The 19,868-nt window shown below is 40.4% G+C and overlaps 1 protein-coding gene across 1 annotated transcript in view; it reads right to left on the bottom strand.

Moving 5' to 3' along the window:
- The window catches only part of AFF2 (ALF transcription elongation factor 2), a 336,845-nt gene that overhangs the window by 110,221 nt on the left and 206,756 nt on the right, over positions 1-19,868 (bottom strand). Inside the window, exons 6-7 of the mRNA XM_059824576.1 lie at positions 19,008-19,044; positions 18,704-18,755 (exon numbers count right to left, since the gene is read on the bottom strand). Coding sequence (XP_059680559.1) covers positions 18,704-18,755; positions 19,008-19,044 — 89 coding nt within the window. The remainder of the gene's footprint in view (positions 1-18,703; positions 18,756-19,007; positions 19,045-19,868) is intronic.

The raw sequence follows: 19,868 nt of genomic DNA, 5'->3' as shown, positions 1-19,868 counted from the left end.
GACTTATGAGAGTTTGATTTCTAAATGTTTATGCAGAAAGAAATGCTTTACACATCCACTCCTTCTCAGATAGCCTACAGGGATTTCTGGCAATACTTATATTTTTTTTTCCCTGCTTTCCAGGTTTTCTCCCTGTGGACGCATAAAGACATAGTGACAGCAGGAGCAGGCTCAACTCATAGTGAGCAGCATCCGTACATATTATTGCTATTGACTCCATGAGATAAGCTGGACATCTGTCTTTACTTTTAGCAAGTTCCACAAGGATAAACATGAACGTGAATGTGGGCTGCCCATGGACAGTTTACTGGTGCTCTTTTAGAGCCCCATCCCATCGCTGGGCTTCTGTCACTTTTGTCTGAGCTATATTTCAGCCTCGGGTCACAAGAGTTCAAAACACAGTCAATTAATCAAACGGTTTCTATGAACATAACTGCGGTTCAATAACTGTTTCCTATTCAACATAACCAAGGAAATGAAAGGAGGAGGTTAATGTGGAGATAGCTAGGTTACATGTGGAGCTTTAAGCAGCAATCCTTGATTAGCCATCATCAAGACAGGGCATTTTATCGGTGGAGTTATTTTATGTGAGACAAAAGAACAAACCCAGGACATTTATGGCCTGATCCCGCTCTCAATAAAGTCAAGTCGAGTTCTTCCATTGACTTATGCCTACCAGTTCAGGATCTATGATCTTGACAATAAAATTAACACAGCAGCAGAAAAACAAAAGAAAGAGATATAAAAACTCTCTCTTACAATGCACTGTGTTTACACTAAGAAAGACACAGGATTCAAGTCTCTAAGGTGAAATAAATGCTCCCAAGAGGAGGGGAACTGAATATGGGACATGGCAGCTAATATGCCAAAGTGATGGGGAGAAGGGTATTACATCAGCCCAACAGGTTTACATCTGTTGTTACCAGTGGTATGAGGTGGGATTTGAAAAGCTGCTGATTCCAGGTGGTGAAAGTGGAAGGCTCAAATTCCTCGATCTCTGCTGCCCAAACATGACCTACTGAATGGGGTGGGAAGCAGCGTGCTCAGCCTGCCAGCCACCCGTTTAGGTGGGCTTTTCTCTGTCTCGCCTTTGTAGCAGTGCTGGGATTCTGCTTTGCATCACCCAAGTCTGTTAAAAAAGGGACTGAAACAAGCCCTCTAAGCAGTGCGAGAATTCTTCTTTTTGATGCGATAAAACCCCATAAATATGTGTTTCTAACCACTGAAGACAGCAAGCTTTGGAGGACTTAAATGGAAATGCTAGTTTAGATTGAGCCAATTCTGGGTACTGCCGCACATGTCAAATAGCACTTCACTTGACAAATGGTCCCAAAGAAATCTATGGGGCTATTCAGGGAGTAAGGTGGTGTTTGGTATGAGTAAGGAGATTAGAATCTGGCCATTCTTTTATTTTCAGAGAGATTTCAAACATGTGTTTGTTCTAATTTTCCCTTCTTTCTAGGATTGCTGGTATTCACTTGGCCCGACTTTAGAGGCAGAGGGATGTGAAAAACAGCACCAGTAAAAAAAAAAATTATAAACTCTCTAATATATGACCAAAATAGTTCTTTTTCCCCCTGTAAAATATGTGGCATAAACAAATTCCATAATGATGCTATGTGTTATAAAAGTTTTATTGGCACTCGTTTGGGATTACCCGCATAACTCACTTGTGAGTTCACTACTCATGGGTAATGCACTCATCCCAAATGCACGCTAAAAACCAGCTTATGTAAAAAGTCCTATTAGAGTTTAACAGAGATTAAACTAACAGGTTTTTTACAGAAGCCTCTTATAGTACAGAGGTTCACAGAAATTACAAGAATCTTGTCTATAATAGGCAATGTTTTCATTAGGTTTATCCCAAACATCCCATATTAAATTCCGTAAGTTCTTAACCAGTGACATGTATATCCACGCTACAGTTTTACATTCTTCCTCTCCCTATCTCTAACCACACCTTTGTGTCATATCATACACACGTGGCTGCACCTAGAGAGAATGCGGTCCCTTGCGCTAGGTCAGTACAAAGACATAGTATAAAAGAGTCCTTATAACTGTATTGTCTAAACTGAAAAGACAGGGAATGGGAAAAAACATTATTCCTATTTACAGACTGAGAACTGAGACATAATTTCCCAAAGGTCATACAGGAAGTCCCTGTTAGAGCTGGAATTAAAATAAAATTCTCCTGAGCACCAATCCAGTGCCTTAACAACAAATTAACCTTCCTCCAACATCTGTGTTTTTCTTCATCTACTGTATTCTACGCTCATCCCTGTACCACTTAAACATCTCTCTTTAGTACTGTAAGCGACATTAGTACCTGTCTTGACTTAAAGCATCACACACACAAACTGCACAGCTGGACAAGCCAACTCGTGAGGAGCATGAGTAAGGTTATCAGGCCATGCACTCTGTGGGTCAAGAAGTGACAGTTAAGTTTTGCACAATAACCATTACCAACCAACCGCCTAAACTTAGTCTAAGACAATTCCTTAGCTCTACAGAGAAAGTTGCAACAGAAACAGGAACACAGCTGATGCTGACTGGGCAGAGTTAAGCTGATTTTCCTCAGTTTTCTTTCCTACTTTCCCCTGCTTTCTTCTCTAAACGTCTTCTGGCTCATGACGATGCATGTGAGGATTATACAGGCAACAGTCATACCTGCTGCATTGCCACATTCAACCTGAAATAAGACCACCACCCAGAGAAGTTCCTCTGGACATTTCCATGCCTCCAACTACAAATCCTGCTTGGACAGAATTAGGGAGAATTTGTGTAATTAACCTAAGATTTCTTCTTTTTTCTGAAAAAAATGGAAAGAGAGCATGAAGACACCCAACATGTCTAATTTTTTTCCCGAAGTAAATATTTCCTCTCAATTTTCAGGTGAACATTCTGTGAAAATTTATGACAAAAATTAAAATTTTAGGCAATGTTTTACAGACAATATTTTTCTGTTAACTCACATATGAGAGAATGCTAAAACTTGGTATGAATTAAGGTTGGCCCTTAAAAGAAGCATCTAATTTGCCATCATAGCAAAAAACTGAGATTAAGAAAATGCTTTGGAGAATTGCTAGGCATATTGAGTATTAATGCAATATAGTTATTTCCAAGGATGGTGGAAATATTAAATAAGGAAGAACACGTTGTCCTTCTCATTTTCAGAATTATTTCCTACCTGAAGATAGACATACTGCTTGATTTTCAATCACTTCAGAGCAAGCAACTTTCTCTAAAATCCAAAGAATGTACCTGCTATTAACAATCTCAGCAGTGTCTAATAAAAAAGCACTTAAGCACAAACTGTACTTAATTTATACGATGCGTAGCTATAAGTTATCAACCCCAGAATCCTGTGCAGGAATTAAATACTCAGTTTTTCTTTACTGATTCAAGTAGGATTTTTATCCCTCAATTGTGCAAGCTTGACAGCGGGGGAAAATGAGTCAAGTCAACCCTCCAGCAAGAAACTCTGTATCATGGCGGGTGCTGGGAAGAGGAGAGATGCAAGTCTGCCCAGGGAAGTTGGACAGGTAGAAAGCTTACAGACTTTCAGAACATTCTCAGTTGTCAATACAGGAATAAACATGTCATCTCTTTTCATTGAACCCATCGGCAAAGCTATTGAATTGCTGAAAAAAACTTCTTTGTTTTTGTTTTAAGCATAGGCAAGTATATTGCTGAAATGGGTTACACCAAGAGTGGGAAGTGCCTGAATCAACAGAACAGATCAGATGTGCTGGGTAAATGCTAAGTGGAAAGCTAGAGGAAGGACAAACACATATTCTGCTTAGAATATATTAAAAAAGAAATGTCAGAGGACCAGTCAGTCTGGGGAAGGGGATGGAAAGAAGGAAGGTAATAAAGCAATAATCTCAGATGTAGCTCTGGAATTACCCAAAGTCTGCAGTGCTCTGTAGGGATTTTAAAGAGCGCATTTAGAAAATTTGTTAAGAATTAGGAGAGCAGGGTCAATAAAGTTAAACTCTGTCAATAATCACTCTGTAATATGTACAAGGATCTTCCACCACAGTGCCGAGGGCTACCCTGAACTTAGAACTGAAGTTTTCAAATTTAAAAAGGCCCATTTATTGCAGCAAGTCATTTGAGAAAACCTTATTATGGAAAAAGGCCTAAAAATCTAAAAATAGAGGTTTTCTTTAACACTCAGGACTACCCCCCCCCACACCTCCCCCCTCCCGCGAGCACCTATGAACCAAACTTTGCCAAGAGGAGCATTTAATGAGAAGTTCTTAAGTCATTAGCGCAGCCGTAACAGCACCTCATGTGACTGCAGGGATTTGGGAGGCCGGAGCAGGCCACACACGGAGTGACCAGGTTATCAAAACACACGGCCCAACTCTACACTGGGCGTGCTGGCGGCCGCTGAGACCAGCACCCACGTCATGGCCGGGGAGGGAGCAGGAGTCAGCCTCTCCCGTACCCAGTCGTCTTCATGCCTCCAAAGAATTAAGGCCGCATCTCCAGCGCGTCACGGCGTGATTTTTACCTCACGCTCAAGGGGATTTTACCTCATGCTCAGCAAACTGGTGCCAGTGCAGAGGCAGCACAGCGCTTCGCCACACTCAGTGGAGCGTTACGCCGCCGCGGCAATGCCACAGCGCTGCTGTCTGAGGCCATGGCGGGCTGAGTGGACGTGCCAGCTCCTCAGCGTGGGCTTGGGGAGCTCTAAGGCAGGGTGACACCACAGCTGACCCCACGGCTCTCATCCTCGCAGGCACTTTCCACATCACCCCAGCCTCAGACGCTCAGCCACAGGCATTAGGGATATCTTGGCATACGGCCTTCAGGAGAAGGGCTACAAAAATTCATTGCAAGCTTATGTTTTACTTGAGTATTTACATAAAGCATGTGTTCAAAGTTAAAAAGCCCTCCACACTCTCTTCAAATTCAAAACATTGTGGTAGTACGGGATGCTATTAATACTGAATTGCTACAGATACCGACTGCCTGAGACAACAGCCACTTGAAGTGTTTCGCTCCCAGGGAAAACATCTGAGGTGAAGGGTGGGAGTCGTGCACTACGCAACATCAAAGAGCGAAATAACAAGTAATTTTTTTTGAAAAGAACTACCTAAATCGTGCATGTTTTTAAGAGGGCTACCTAGGCCCTAGAACTGGATCTTGCTCTTTTTTCTCAGATGACATTCCAACAGTCTTGTTTATTGTTAAATGGCTCCACGGTGCTAATCTGCAATGGTGTGTTACCAGAAAACATAAAATGCCCAGAAGTACTTGGTAAACGTGGGTCTTAAAAAGGACCTCCATGTCCTTCAGATGAATGGCTCTGGTAACTTCACTGAGATGACTATAATGACTAAGTGTGCTGGGATCCTGTCCCACTGTTAACTCACGGCATTTATCCAGCAACGTAGTAAGGCAAATGAATCCACCCCAATTCATACTTGTAGCAGATTTAGCTTTTGGGTGTCGCGTATGAAAATACACACTCAATTTAAAAATTTCAGCTTTAAGTTAACTGCTAATTTCCAGTCAGAATATCCCACAACAATGCACTTTGTCACCCCTCATACTAAACAGAGTTTCGCTGCTGCTTTATAAACGGCCTTCAAGAACGCAGCCCTAAAGGCACTCGCCACTGAAGTGCTAACCCGATGAGGCATGAGATCACGTGCACGTGCACATGAGATTACAACCAAGAGCTGGCAACACAGCACACTTGGGTCTACCCTCACCCTTCCTATTTCTTCAGCAGGAAATTTTGTTTCAGCACAAGTTGAGGATTTTGTCGACAAAGCCCCACCAGGTCTTCTACAGGTGCATGCCCATGAGCACCAAAACACATCAGCATCATCTGGACTGAACTGAATGCACTTGGGAATTGCTGGACTACCCTGACGGCTGTCCTGGTCAGGCGCGGAAAATCCCAGCGCACAGTAAATTAAGAAAATGTGCACGTGTTTTTGCATGACAGGTTTGTGACAAACCCACTGAATGCTGCTCGCAGACTTTGTGGGACTGGGTGCTCACGAGTGCTGAACGATCTGCAGTCGAAAACCTCGAATGTTTAATTCTAAATCCCTGCTTCATTCTGCTTACTTATGCTTTCCAAAACTCAGTGGAATCAACTGCAGTTTGAGGGATACTAAGACTAAACATGCTTTTTTTTAGAGTACAAGCTCTGAAGCTGTAAATGATTAATATTAATAATGGGAAAAATCTGTCATGTATAAACAATATAAACAAACAGTAACAACCACTTAAATTTGTTAATCTGAGAACGTCTTTTCTCTGATTCTCTTTCATAAACAAAATATTTTTTTCATCAGGCAGTATCCATTATGTTCATCCTTGGTGTAGTTACAAGGCAAAAAATGTGGATTATTGATGAAATAGATCATAATGGCTCTTTCCAAGCCATTATCATTTATCATTTAAATGTGTATTCAATGAGCTTTAATCTGCAAATTTGTCACGATTGGGAGCCATTATGATTTAACAGATTCATTGTGTTTGCTTTATTCTTTTTTTAATATGATGCATGGTGCGTGTTCTGTAGACGACATGTGAAGTAATTTTACCTATCAGAATGGACTTTTAAAAAACTTACTACAGATGAACAACAGCTGTTTATTCAAGCCTTCAGTCTTTAAAACCATAACAATGCTGAAACACCATATCGTTATACTAATGAATGAGTCCTGCAAAATCTTCATAACCAGGCATATTGCTCTTTCTTCTGAAAAGTCTCAATCTCCCATTACTTCTAAGAAGAGCACCACAGCCAGTCATAGCTGAGATTTCAACTATATAAATTTTCTCCAATCCCCCAAATAGGTACTTTTTCTATTGGTTGAGACAAAGCAAACAAAATCAATGAATGCTTTCTCACTGGTATTAATCAGTCTGAGCTGTGTACCATATATTACCAAGGATCCAACCAATATCAATCCTTGTGTAGTGTTTTTAATTAATGACAATCAAATAATAATAATAATAATAATAATAATAATAATAATAATAATAACAACAACAACACCTTGGCTAAAGCAAAATAGCATAGAAAGTTCTGTATTTTGGAGAACGAAGGTGATGTTGGATTTTTAGCTCAGTGTTTGCGTAGCTGCACAATTTACAGAACTGCAAGAAATGTCAGCAAGTGGCAATACATGAGCTCTTACTGGGTTTTGGCTATGGCACATTAATTCAATATCCAGTTTGTATATAATTCACTTAACACCCTTTCTTACTCAAGTTTTGCAATTTCCTGAATAAAATCCCTCTGAGAGTGAGCTGCACGCTATCTGAGCAAACTCCCCCTGTAGTCACCAGTAACATTGCTGTTTGCTTTGAAAGAAATGATGGGTGAATACAGAAAAGCTTATCAACCCAGGATTCAGATCATCGTCTGGTTGTGATCTCCCTTTCCTTCTTGACATTATCCATGAACGCTGAATGGTGGGAAGGCTCCCCAGCCAGGCAAGATGCCAACACAAGATCAGAACTATTCATACCATGGCATGGTTTACCTCATGCCTTTTCTATTTTGCAGCAGGCTGCTCCGAACTGGTTTGGGGTGGGGACATGGAGGCAAGTGATATGCACATGTGATTGACAGCTGTGCCAAGATTAGTTGGAAACTGTGGCCTCCAAAATGGCTATAAGACACTGTGCTCCTCCTAGGTAAGCAGCCTCCAGCCCCGCTGCGCTGCGGCTGCCCTGGAGCACCTGCAAGCTCACCCAGCCACCGCAGGGCCCGGGGAGGTGGGTTCCACCCGCCCCTCAGGCCATGCCTGCAGGCTGCTGAAAGGAATGGCAGTGCTGAAGGCTTTTCTCATTATACGTTGCAATATGGTAATTCCACAAAATCTAGCGGATAGCTGTAGGAGGACTGCATGACACTGCTGCACTCTGCCCACGTGAGGTGCGTGTGGGCACTTTCATGCCACCCTTAAGCATTGTTTGCCCCATGTTCACATATTAATGAATTATTCATGGCTTTTCTGAGGATGGCTGACTTTTGCCTTAAACACAAATATTTCCAAGCATTAAAAGATATGCATCTAAAAATAAAAAAGGAATCATCTATTGGGCTTAACACAAAATAATCTCACATAAAAGGAAGTATTTTTTAACAGCACATATCTACTTTATGGCACTGGTCTCTTAACTTAGTGCTTATGAGTTAGGGAAACAGCCCCTTGGTGGATTACTTTTCATAGTTTGCTCAGTAATGTGTTTACAAAGCCATTGTTACAACTAGATGCTTATATATTTTGATATACAGCATGCACTACAACAGTACATCTTCAGAGATTTCATGCTTATTTTAAAAACCTATTTAAATGCTTCTTTACCTTCCCTCCCAGCAAAACACAAGTTTATGGCCAGATACTCCAGGGCTCCATAGTCCAGTCTGACAGCAATCAAGGCAGAATTAGTGGTGCTTTGCAGGAAATGGTAACAGTGGCAAGTGTACAACAGGATGGGCCAAATTCACCTCTGACAGCAACTCCTCTGAAATAACTAACTTAATCTAGGAATTAATGTGACACTTGAAATTTCCAGTAATGGCCTCTATTTTTAACTGTCTGACATTAGTGAAGCATGTAACTCAGAGCCTGAGAAATGTTAAGTGGATTTTGTTTTCCTTTGTTAGAAAACTGCTCATCTACTCACTCACTTTTCTGCCGTGTGATCAAGTCGTCTACTCCAGAAATCAGTGTTTTGTTAAGACAATACAATGCATTACTTCAATGCAACTGGCACTTGCTTAGTGCTTACTTGCCCTTGATAATGGACAGTATTAGTGACAAACATTATCTCTACACTGTGCAGTGAATGATACAAAACACATTACCCAAAATATTGTGTGTGTGAACATCCATAATATTTCCTCTGATCCTATAATTATACAATACACCAATACATAACAAATCCAATACTTTGGTAGTACAGTCTAAAGAAAACTAAAGGCAGCATTTTTCTATGCACACCTTCTACTTGAACTCAAACTCCAAACGTGGTCTTAGGATTTTGCAGTAAGTTTGGACATTAAGCCTTGACAGAACTCTCTCTTCCAAAAATTTAATGCCATCTACCTACAGTTGTTAAACTTTCATCTAGCTACATATAGTACCTACAAATCAATCCGATTCTGCAGCAGTTATCTAGTTGTACAGAGCATCTAATCCAATTCAATGGTATCTATTTGTCCATTAAGAAACCTCCTTTATCTGATATGTAAAATCTATACATTTCTATGATTTTTTTTTTTTGTGAAGAAGACAGCAACCCCTACAGAGACTTTAGAAAGGGGGGCTAGTGGCTGCTAGGAGGCAGCACCCCCCTGTGTGATGGGGGGGTCATTCTGGTCCTTCCTTGCCTTGGGAAGGGGAGCAGGGCCCTCAGAGCACCCGCAGGTGTTTGGGGAAAGCCACAGGTTAACATGAGATGGTGTTGTTATTTGATTTTGGGATGAGGGGGATTCCTGGATAAATTGGAAAAGAGTACAAAATCCTTTATGTGACCCTCAGCACCTTCTGCCTTCAGGTTACAACTGCATTCTGCTCTCCACGGGGAAAAAACCAACTTAACCTCCGTTAGCAGTGAAAGGCTCGCACTATTATCTCCTTCTGACTGTTGCATTGATTAGATTGGAAAATGAGTAACTTTTATCACACTTGATCTGAAATAGCACTATCTAGCTTATGTTTATCCACAGAAGAGATAATTGCATGGAACCTGGGAGTCAGACACGACACTATGATGTCTCTTTTGATCCCTGGTGTCAGGTTAAAGGAGAAAAAAAAAAAGTTAACCTGTGATTTAACACTGGCCACTGTCTGGGTCCTGCCACCAGTCTGGTCTGGGTGGTTTAGGCCTTTGCGAGTGCATGTCTGGCTCCCTTCTCACCATGCAGGTTCGCTTGCTGCCACCTCTAATATCAGAGTCTGTGCTGGATTCTGCAGCATGTGCTTTACTTTGAATTGCAACAGATTTTTGCCTAAAAAAAAAAAAATCAAGACACAGTTTTCTGGTTTGGTTTTTTTTTTTTTTCATTTCTCTCTTCCTTTTTTTTTTTAAGCACAGGGAAAGGCAGATTATTTCAATTAAGAGCCTGTCACTGACAATTGTAAGCAACCTTTCTTCAGTTCAGTGCAGCAGTTGCAGTTTTAAGTTTCTCCCTGCTTCTGTCAGGATCTAATTTTCAAGGCCCCGTTGCCATGGCAGCAAGCTGGAATTTTAATCCAGTACTAAAGGTCAAGACAGGTCACCAGTTTCAGTTCCTCTTCAATCTCCCCATAAAGAGCCACAAAAAGAAGCTGAGATAAAGGTCTGACCTAACAAAAAATTCCAGTCTAGCACACAGCCAGACTTGAAGCTGTAAGATTTGTATAGGCTTTCAAATTTGTCTGGAACTATTGAAATTCATGCTAAATCAAATATGGGCAGCACTGATTCGCATTCCTCTCTCTCTGCAGAAAAGCACATATATGTCCTTAAAACACAGTTACGTGCATGCAACTTATCAGGGATACCCAAAAAAGCAAATACTTCAGTAGAGTCTAACAGGGGAAGAGCTGTGAAAGCAATCCCCTCCTTACTGGAGATACTTACTACTTTTGCAGACTCAGATGAGCCTGACAGCTGCATTTAAGTCTTTCTTGTCAATATGAGGTAGACGAGTCAACATCTTTCTTTCAGAACCTGTAAAGATCTTTTTGTGAAGCATTTCAACTAAACAAGACTTTCCAATAAGGGACAATTTCCTGAAAGCTAAACTACCTTCAGATTTTGTTTACTATTTTTATCTGGAAGGATAAAAAGCTCCTGTGGAAATCAGGAAATAACTTTTTATTTGCCAATTTTCTAGGCCCCCTCCTGTGTTTTCCGTAACATGGATTTTAATTAAACGATTGGTTTGCACCTGCTGGAGTAAGGCTACGGACATCTCCCTCCTCCTCCTCCAGGGCTACATCATTTTCCCAGGAAGCCAAGTCTCAAAATGCATTTTTCCGAGATGCATGGACACAAGTGAGGGAAGCACTTCTTCCTGCACAAATTTAGAACAGTAAGTAGCCCAGCAGTGGGGAATATTTTCCTTTTTCACTGTTTGGGAGGATGTATTTGTAAGGTAAAGCTATTCTGGATCTGTGGCTCCAAGGGCTATCCAAGACAGAGGATAATGCAGTGAGCGTGGCCTAGCCCCATGGGGTGTCGTGAGAACTTCACTTCATAAAAAGTAAGCCCTCCGGCCAGAAAATTGACAGGCTTTGGAGGCCTGCTGAGCCCTCAGCCCAAAGGATAATGGTAGCAATATAAGTTCCAGTTCCTCTGGATGGAGAGTGTAAAGCTGAGAAAAATGTGGTGGATTACTAGAGTTGTCAGAGGGATTCAGAGGAAAGATGCAAAGGATTAAGTTGTGATATTAACAAAAGTGGCTATTAGTCTCACCTAGGATATTTAGGACACAAATTGGAAGTTTCACACCCTCTCTGGTATTACGAATGCCAAGCTTCCTGGCAAAATCCATTCTTCTTTCAAGCTTATCACCCACTTCTGATTATGACCATTTTGCAGCATGGTGCAGATGAATCTGGGTGACAATTTTTTCAGTTTGTCTCATGCTACTGAAGTCTACGCAGCCAGTAAGATACGACAATAAGAATGAAAAGGACCAGAGCAAGGAGTATCAGGGAGAAAAAGCCAGAGAGAGAAATGGCTTGGTTCTGAACCTGAAATTTACTGACAGGTCAGACTTAAGACAAAAAGGAGCAGAACGATGTCCAAATTATGGTGGCCAGAAAGCAAAGCAAGAAGTTAGTTTATATGCATTTTATCAACAAGCATGCCGCTCACAAAACAAATGGGTGGGAGAGGTACTGAGTGTGGTGCTCTACCCCGATTTACATTTTCAGACTTACTGAGTACATTTGTTTTTCAAAATGAATGTTTGAAGTTGCACTGAAGTTCGGAAGTGATTCCATCCCACAGAAATGTAAACTGGGAGGTCGGTTTGAGACTGGCCTTAAGCCATGAAGGCACAACATATGCTGCTTCCTGTGGAAAAGTTCTTTAAATACAGGGAAACCTGTGGCAGATTTGCAGTCTAACCAGTTTCCAAAATGGGAACTGATACGTAGCAGACAGGGAAATACATCCCAAATCCAAACATGTTAATGTGGGTCGTTTACCTGTCTCTATTAATACTGACACTTCAGTGGTAGCAGTTCAGTGGTTGCATACATTTGACAGTGATGCAGTAGCGCATCCTACTTGAGAACAAAGTATTTCAACTGCTACTCGTTAGTCAGGGCAAATAAACGTTGAATTTTTAATGGGGGTTATACAGTATCAGAGGAAATTCAAATGGTTCAGTGCTCACTTGAGTTGCAAGCAGCAACGCTGGCAAGAATGCAGTTGGTTAGCTTGTTTCAGGCATTCTTAAAGGCAGTAATTATGTAAGTCTCTAATAGTCAAGAAAAATTATTCAACATTGATCAGCAAAATACAGGAGAATTAATTTAGTTCTGTTCCCACAATCTTTTAAACTGATTTATAAACATGTCAGGAGAAAGAGATCATGGAAAAGAATGTATTAGGAAATAACTTTAGTTTGACAGGGAGGTTAAACTGTATGTGAGCCAGCTGAATAATGAAAACAAATTAAAAGTCTAATTTAGAAATTATTTTGAATAATGGGCTTATCTTCAAGGATACAGGGCTTTTAATTATGACACTGGATTTTAACGTATTTCATTCACAGCAGCTGAAATATTTTGCAAGTTTGCTTCTATAGGCAGCTGTCCATAGGAAATGCTTGTATGTTTTAGTCCCAATTACTTAGTACTTTGCTGAAAAGGGAAAGCCTGCGGCAGTGAGGAACAAAATGATACAGTCTTGACTGACTGTCATTGCTCCAAACCCAAGAACTTATGAGGCAAAAGGATGCAGAGCAAACTTCTAACTAACAAAACAGTAAATATGAAAGATGAATGACATCAAAACAGACCCTTCTATTTTCATTTGCTATTTGTCCCTTTAATAAAGTGCACTGGAGCTCTCTAAAGATTAATGGAGTTCCAATTACATGCCACTGTTGTTTCACTTATCATAATTTGTACATGGCAATGTAAGTCCCTTGCATTCATGACTTTCCCAGTTTACCCAGAGGGAATATCTTTGGAACTTTCTACTTCTAACAAACAGGCAGTACTTACTCTAATGACTAAAGCTTGCCACACTTGCTAAGTGAAAATGAATGTATGCCATAAGAGAAAGCAGGCTATCAACACTGTGGGATCAATTGATGCTCTTATGCTTTAACGTGATCGATTAAAAACTGTAATTAGATATACTAAAATTTCAGCTTCTTCAGTGTATTACACCTGGGCTGGATTGTGACTGGAACTCAGATAGAGTCGGATACCTAAGTAGAAACATTCTTCCTATTCCAGTTGGAAATGAACTTTACATTTTTGGTTCATGTGATTGAACTGGAAATGATGTATCAAAATTGAATGAAACCCAGTTTTTTAAAACTGATTCCTTTCAAGGTTAAGAATTCATCAGTGCTTCTTGATTTGAACGTTCTGAATAACAACATTACTTGTCGCATTATCCAATATACAATCCTTGGTGTAAAATCCTCTTGATGTCAGATTACTCTTCATAAGGACCTCATGCTGGTTCATTTCAAGCTGTGAATTACCTTTAATTCATAGCTTGAACATGCTGCCAAATTTTGTTTTCCATGCTCCCAGGTGGCTGTCCCTGACACAGTGGAGAACTTCCAAAAAGCCATTAGATACTTACAAAAAGTAGTTAGATGTCAAGAAGCACATTTCCATTTTCAAATAGGCTTCCATCAAGTACTATGATAATGTTTGGGATTAGAAAAGTACTGGTATTTTCTGAAATTTTTTTAGAACCGTGAAGTGAAATCCTGGCCCAACTGAAACCAGTGGTGAGCTCCCTTTGAAAAATCCTTGCTGAAATATCACATAAAGACTTTCAGCTGCTTGTTTTGTTTTTGAGCCCACTGTGTTTAGCTTTTCTCTAGCCCCCCACAGGTTGTGTATCATTAAGTATGATGGATAACAAAAACTCTGTGAAGATAAAATAAGTTGGTTTTGACTGATCCATAAAAATTTGCTGCTCTAACTTTTAAATGGTTTCCGGTAGTTCACTGAGCCCATGAGAAGGACCTTTTAATACCGTATTAATACAGTAAGTATAGGAAGTAATTTTATGACAGGGGAAGAATACCATTATGATTACATTCTTCTTTTTAGCTAGGCTTTTATGGAAACTACCCAAGACTACTCTGCAGTATGATTTCGAAACACAGGATGTGCTTGATTAAAAAGCTTCTGGGTAGTTTCCAACTGGACAGAGGCCAAATGCTAACAACCAAAACAGAACAAAAGGACTGGATGTTTGAGGATGACATACTTGCAATGGTAATTATATAACAGAAACCTAAGTCGTGAGCTGAGTTCGTACCCTCAAATTCATGGAAGTTGACAGAAAATCCTTCTCAGTGCAAGTGGTTGCACCTTATCTGTTCCTGCTTACTATGCTTCATAATAAACTAATCAGAGTAGACTGGCTGAAAACTGACTGCACAATACCCAGTGGAGATTTACAGTGAATTTGAAATGTAAAAAAAGGGAAGCCAAGTGCTGTAGTTTTACATAGCCTGATTTCAGCTATAAAAATTCACCATGGTACACACAAACACACGCACACATCAGTGTTCAAAATTCCATTTTCAAGATTTTTGAGTAGAAATCAGGATCTGAGGTTAGTTACATGAGTGCACCCTCAGCAAGTTTGCAGACGACACCAAGTTGGGAGGGAGTGTTGATCTGCTCGAGGGTAGGAAGGCTCTGCAGAGGGATCTGGACAGGCTGGATCCATGGGCCGAGGCCAACTGTATGAGGTTCAACAAGGCCAAGTGCCGGGTCCTGCACTTGGGTCACAAGAACCCCATGCAATGCTACAGGCTGGGGGATGAGTAGCTGGAAAGCTGCCCTGCAGAAAAGGACCTGGGGGTGTTGGTTGACAGCCGGCTGAATATGAGCCAGCAGTGTGCCCAGGTGGCCAAGAAGGCCAACAGCATCCTGGCTTGTATCAGGAACAGTGTGGCCAGCAGGAGCAGGGAGGTGATCGTGCCCCTGTACTTGGCGCTGGTGAGGCCGCACCTCGAATCCTGTGTTCAGTCTTGGGCCCCTCACTACAAGAAGGACACTGAGGTGCTGGAGCATGTCCAGACAAGAGCAACAAAACTGGTGAGGGGTCTGGAGCACAAGTCTTATGAGGAGCGGCTGAGGGAACTGGGGTTGTTCAGTCTGGAGAAGAGGAGGCTCAGGGGAGACCTTATCGCTCTCTACAAGTACCTGAAGGGGGGTTGTGGTGAGGTGGGTGTTGGTCTCTTCTCCCATGTACCTAGCGATAGAAGGAGAGGAAATGGCCTCAAGTTGCGCCAGGGGAGGTTTAGGCTGGATATTACGAAAAATTCCTTTACTGAGAGTGGTGAGACACTGGAATAAGCTGCCCAGGGAGGTGGTGGAGTCACCATCACTGGAGGTGTTCAAGGAATGTGAAGACGTGGCATTGTGGGACACGGTTTAGTGGGCATGGTGGTGCTGGGTTGATTTTTGGACTTGATGATCTTACAGGTCTTTTCCAACCTTAGTGATTCTCTGATACACGTACTCATGTACAACATAGGTGCAGAATTTAGACCCAATCCCTACTACTCTATCTTCTATTTTACCTGCTGCAAAGCATTGGGGATTGGGCTTCTCCAGCATGTGGATGTTATAAAGTACATTGAAATAGTATAAAAAGGATGAAATTCATATTTCAGAAACCTTTACTTAGACAAGAAGTCATGCATCTTGCATCCCCCTGCAAAAGCAAGACATTGGTCAATTAATCCATCTTGCAGTATATTGCCTACATTCTTCCCCCTAGAAGCACACACCTGAAAGATTATCTTGCAAAGATCACACATCCCTTTGGTCTGATCTTCCATGATGCCGATGTTTCTGCGCCTGAATTTTGTAATGACATACAGGCAGCTTGGCTGCTGGAGCAGAATACAGCATCATGAAGGTAAAGTACCTTTGTTCTGCGTGCATTGCTCAACTAGTCATGGTATAACTCAGTGATATGGTGAATGCAAGCACATGTCCAGGTTAAAAGGTCTCTAACACAGCATACAGATGAACAAACCAAAATTCGGTCAGATTTGATCAAACTGAAATACAGATAACAGATCCCATTGACAAAATATATAAGGAATTGGTGGGGGATACAGTTCTTAAGTCAGTAAGATCATGCTGTGTGGTTGACAGTGTAGCAACAAATGTTACTGGGGATAAGTTGGACTGTAATTTCACTCATACACTCCAATATCGCTGAAACTGACCAATGTTAGAAAGATTAAATCCTTCTTCATACAACTGCAATCTAATAAATACTATATTATTAAAATACATGATGACTACAGGAGCTGTCAATCTATCAGGGTTTATTTGGATCACACCATCCAGCTCTACTTGATACCACTATGTCTTTCTGCCCCACTCCCTGCTTTAATTTCATTATGTCCTCAAGTACTGTAATTCCCAGTGAAAGTGGTGGTAACTGCACACACAGATCTAAAGAAACAAATTGGCCTCGTAATACCAAGTCTCACAGTGGACTGCCTTCTAACCTCCCAAAGCCCTATGGAAATTCTTAGAAGCTGCCTTAACAATTTTTCTGCAGTAAAAGAGAAAAAGTGATAGTAATGGGTTAGCTGATCTTCATTTGGAAGCTAAAAATAAAAGTAGCTTTATTGCAGCTCTGATCTCTCATGTGTAAAATCTATCACCTACCATAAGAAGGCAGTTCATTGCAGCAGAAATCTGATTGATAGTACTGGAACTTTAGATCAAGCAGCAGAACAGAGAGCAACCGGTTCATAAAATGTACTCAGTGTCTTCAGGTTTTATATCAGGCTTCCTATAGAGAGCTTTGGTCCCATTAAATGGACTATATACCACCGAGCTCTGAAGCACTGTTCTTTTGAAATTCAGCTTATAACTATAAACCATGATTGACAAGTCTATTACTGTTGGTTACAAACTAGTGAAATATTGTATTTTATGGTATACTTACTAAAATATTTTTCACAGTGGAATCCAAATACACTCGCTTTAGGAAAAAAATAATTTTAAGATGTAATAATATTTTTTTACTTTTTTTTGCTACAAAATGTGCTTGATGTTAGGTTTGGATCACTTAGATGTTCTGAAACATGAATGCACCCATTCTGTTACAAGAACACTGGGTATAGTTGGCTAGATTCTTTAAAAAACCCAAGCCATTACTGGAAATCAAATAGCAAAAGGCAAAAACTGATTTGTTACTAAGCTTCATAAACAAATGCTATTCATGCAAATGAATCTATTTATCATTAGCATTCCTATGCAATTCTCATTTAATCTGATGAAAAAACCATTTCACTTTACAATTGAATTAGTTGTTTAACCATATTTTGTAAAGCTTTACTCAACAAACTTTATTTGAATGAGTACTTCCATGACTTGAGTTTATGAGTAAAGAACTGGACCTTCAGAGCCTGGTGAGTACATCAATGGATTTGGCACCCACATCTTGTCTAGCCCTGCCTCTCTTACATGGTCACAGACAAATCACTGAACTCCGCCAAGTCCTCTCCTGTACACAAACTTGCACTAAGAATCAATATATTTAAATTAATTTTAAAAACTATGTAGGTATCTCCACATTGATTTATCTTCTCCTATAGGGATTTACTTAAAATTGCATCCTTAATAGATTAAGGGGAACAACTAGAATAATTTTGAAGTAATTTTAAATGAACATATTGTATTTACACAAATGTCAGTTAAGCTAGTGCAGTTCTGCATTCAGTAGTTTTAAACACTTGAACACTAAAAAAAATAGCAGCTCTGAACTGAAATCAGACCCACACATTTTCGTAAGTGTAAAAACAACAACCTACTTTTCAAAGTTATTATTTAATTCCTGTTTGCAAATTACTTTGAGATCCTGGGGTAAAAGTAAAAAACCAGTTCAGTCTCAACTCACTGCTACATTATTGCAGCCTTACACCAGAGAAGCACCAAAGAAAAATGGTTTAACACAATGGAGAATTAGCTCTTCCACATTTTTCAACTGTCGTATTTATAGATCATCTGTGATTTTCAGCTGTTTCAAAGTGTGTGAAACTCAAGACCAGCTTTTCAACACCAGCTAGTAGAATCATTCCGTATGATGTGTTTTACTCTCTCTCACTGTATGAATGTTAAAATTCCTGCATCATCTGTTCATTGAGTTGCATTTTCTGTTGTAAGAGGCTTAGTATCTGATGAGGGAAGCATAAACGTGATTTAATTTTGGCAGGCTGTACAACTAAAATCAGCATTATTTCTGCTTAATAAACTCATCTTTCACACATACCTCTGTTAGCTAATGCTTAAAAAGAAGAAACAGTAATAAGCACTGAAAACATAAAACTAGTTTATGGCTAATTTTTAAGGACTACTGAGAACACCTGAACACCAGGACAAGATTATGAGCAGAGCTAGATTTTAGTTACCTTTGGAGAAGTAAGCTCATTCTTTATGATAAATTTAAAATGAGATTTAAAGCTGGAAATAATAATACTTACGACTTCTGTGGCACTGACTTAGTTGCAACTTTCCCTGCTGGATCACTCCACTCTGCAAACAAAGGAAACACATTTTCAAATGTCAAAAGATTACTGTAGAATTAAAATGCACCCAAAGCTGTCAGCCCATCTAATTATACTTGGTTTCACAACATGCCACAATGCATAACATGTCATAAAAAATGGAACTGATCTGCTTTAGCACCATAAAAATTAATTTTTTAGCCTCTGTTTTAATGATGTTAAGCAGGAAAAAACGAAAAACCCAACCCTGACTGTTAGGACTAGGATGATAAAGACCTACTTTGTACATTGTATCCTGAGGTCAGATGTTGGGAGTCCTACAAAGAAGAACACACAAAATGTCAGCATTAGTTAAATAAGATGAAGAAGGTAAGATCTATCTTAGCTTGCTAGATTAAGGACACTGGCATTACACAAACAGGGAAGGAAATGGTACAGGGAAGGGATCATGTGATTGTTAAGGCAGCACCAGTGACATTAGTTTAAAAAAACATTAACTGTGGAAACAGAGCACCACTGAGGGACCCTGTCACAGTTCAGACAAGAGCTTGTCCTCAGCTGCTGTAAATCTACATCCCCCCTTTACGGAGACACTGCACAGATTTACACTCGCAGTGGTCCTAGCCTTTTCCAGGCTTGGCCATGGATGTGTGTATGAGCCATCTATGATGTACAATTTAGACCACAGCGTGAATGCAACTATGCATTAAATTCAGCACCACAGCCTTTCTTTTTTTGATCTCACTGCTTGGAAATACAGTAACCTTTTATTGATAGCCACTGTTTTTATTTGGACTGTGACACACAGGATTTGATAAAGACACAGGAGGCGGATCTTCACCTGATGGAAACTGGTGCAAATCCAATGAAATCAATGGAAGTACAACAACTTTAAACCAGCAAAGAATCTGGCTTGTAACACTGAGCATGCTAATGCCAGGATTCTTGTTGGCTCACAATAACTAAGCTGCTTCCTTAACGTCACAGTGTTTTCTTTCTTTCCTGAGAGAGTGGTGAGACACTGGAATAAGCTGCCCAGGGAAGTGGTGGAGTCACCATCACTGGAGGTGTTCAAGGAACGTGTGGACGAGGCATTGTGGGACATGGTTTAGTGGGCATAGTGGTGTTTGTTGGACTTGGT

This window comes from Gavia stellata, chromosome 14 (assembly GCF_030936135.1).
Source record: "Gavia stellata isolate bGavSte3 chromosome 14, bGavSte3.hap2, whole genome shotgun sequence".
NCBI classification, from domain to species: Eukaryota; Metazoa; Chordata; class Aves; order Gaviiformes; family Gaviidae; genus Gavia; species Gavia stellata.
Note: the sequence above shows the minus strand (reverse complement) of the source record. Positions and strands in the feature narration are given on the sequence as shown.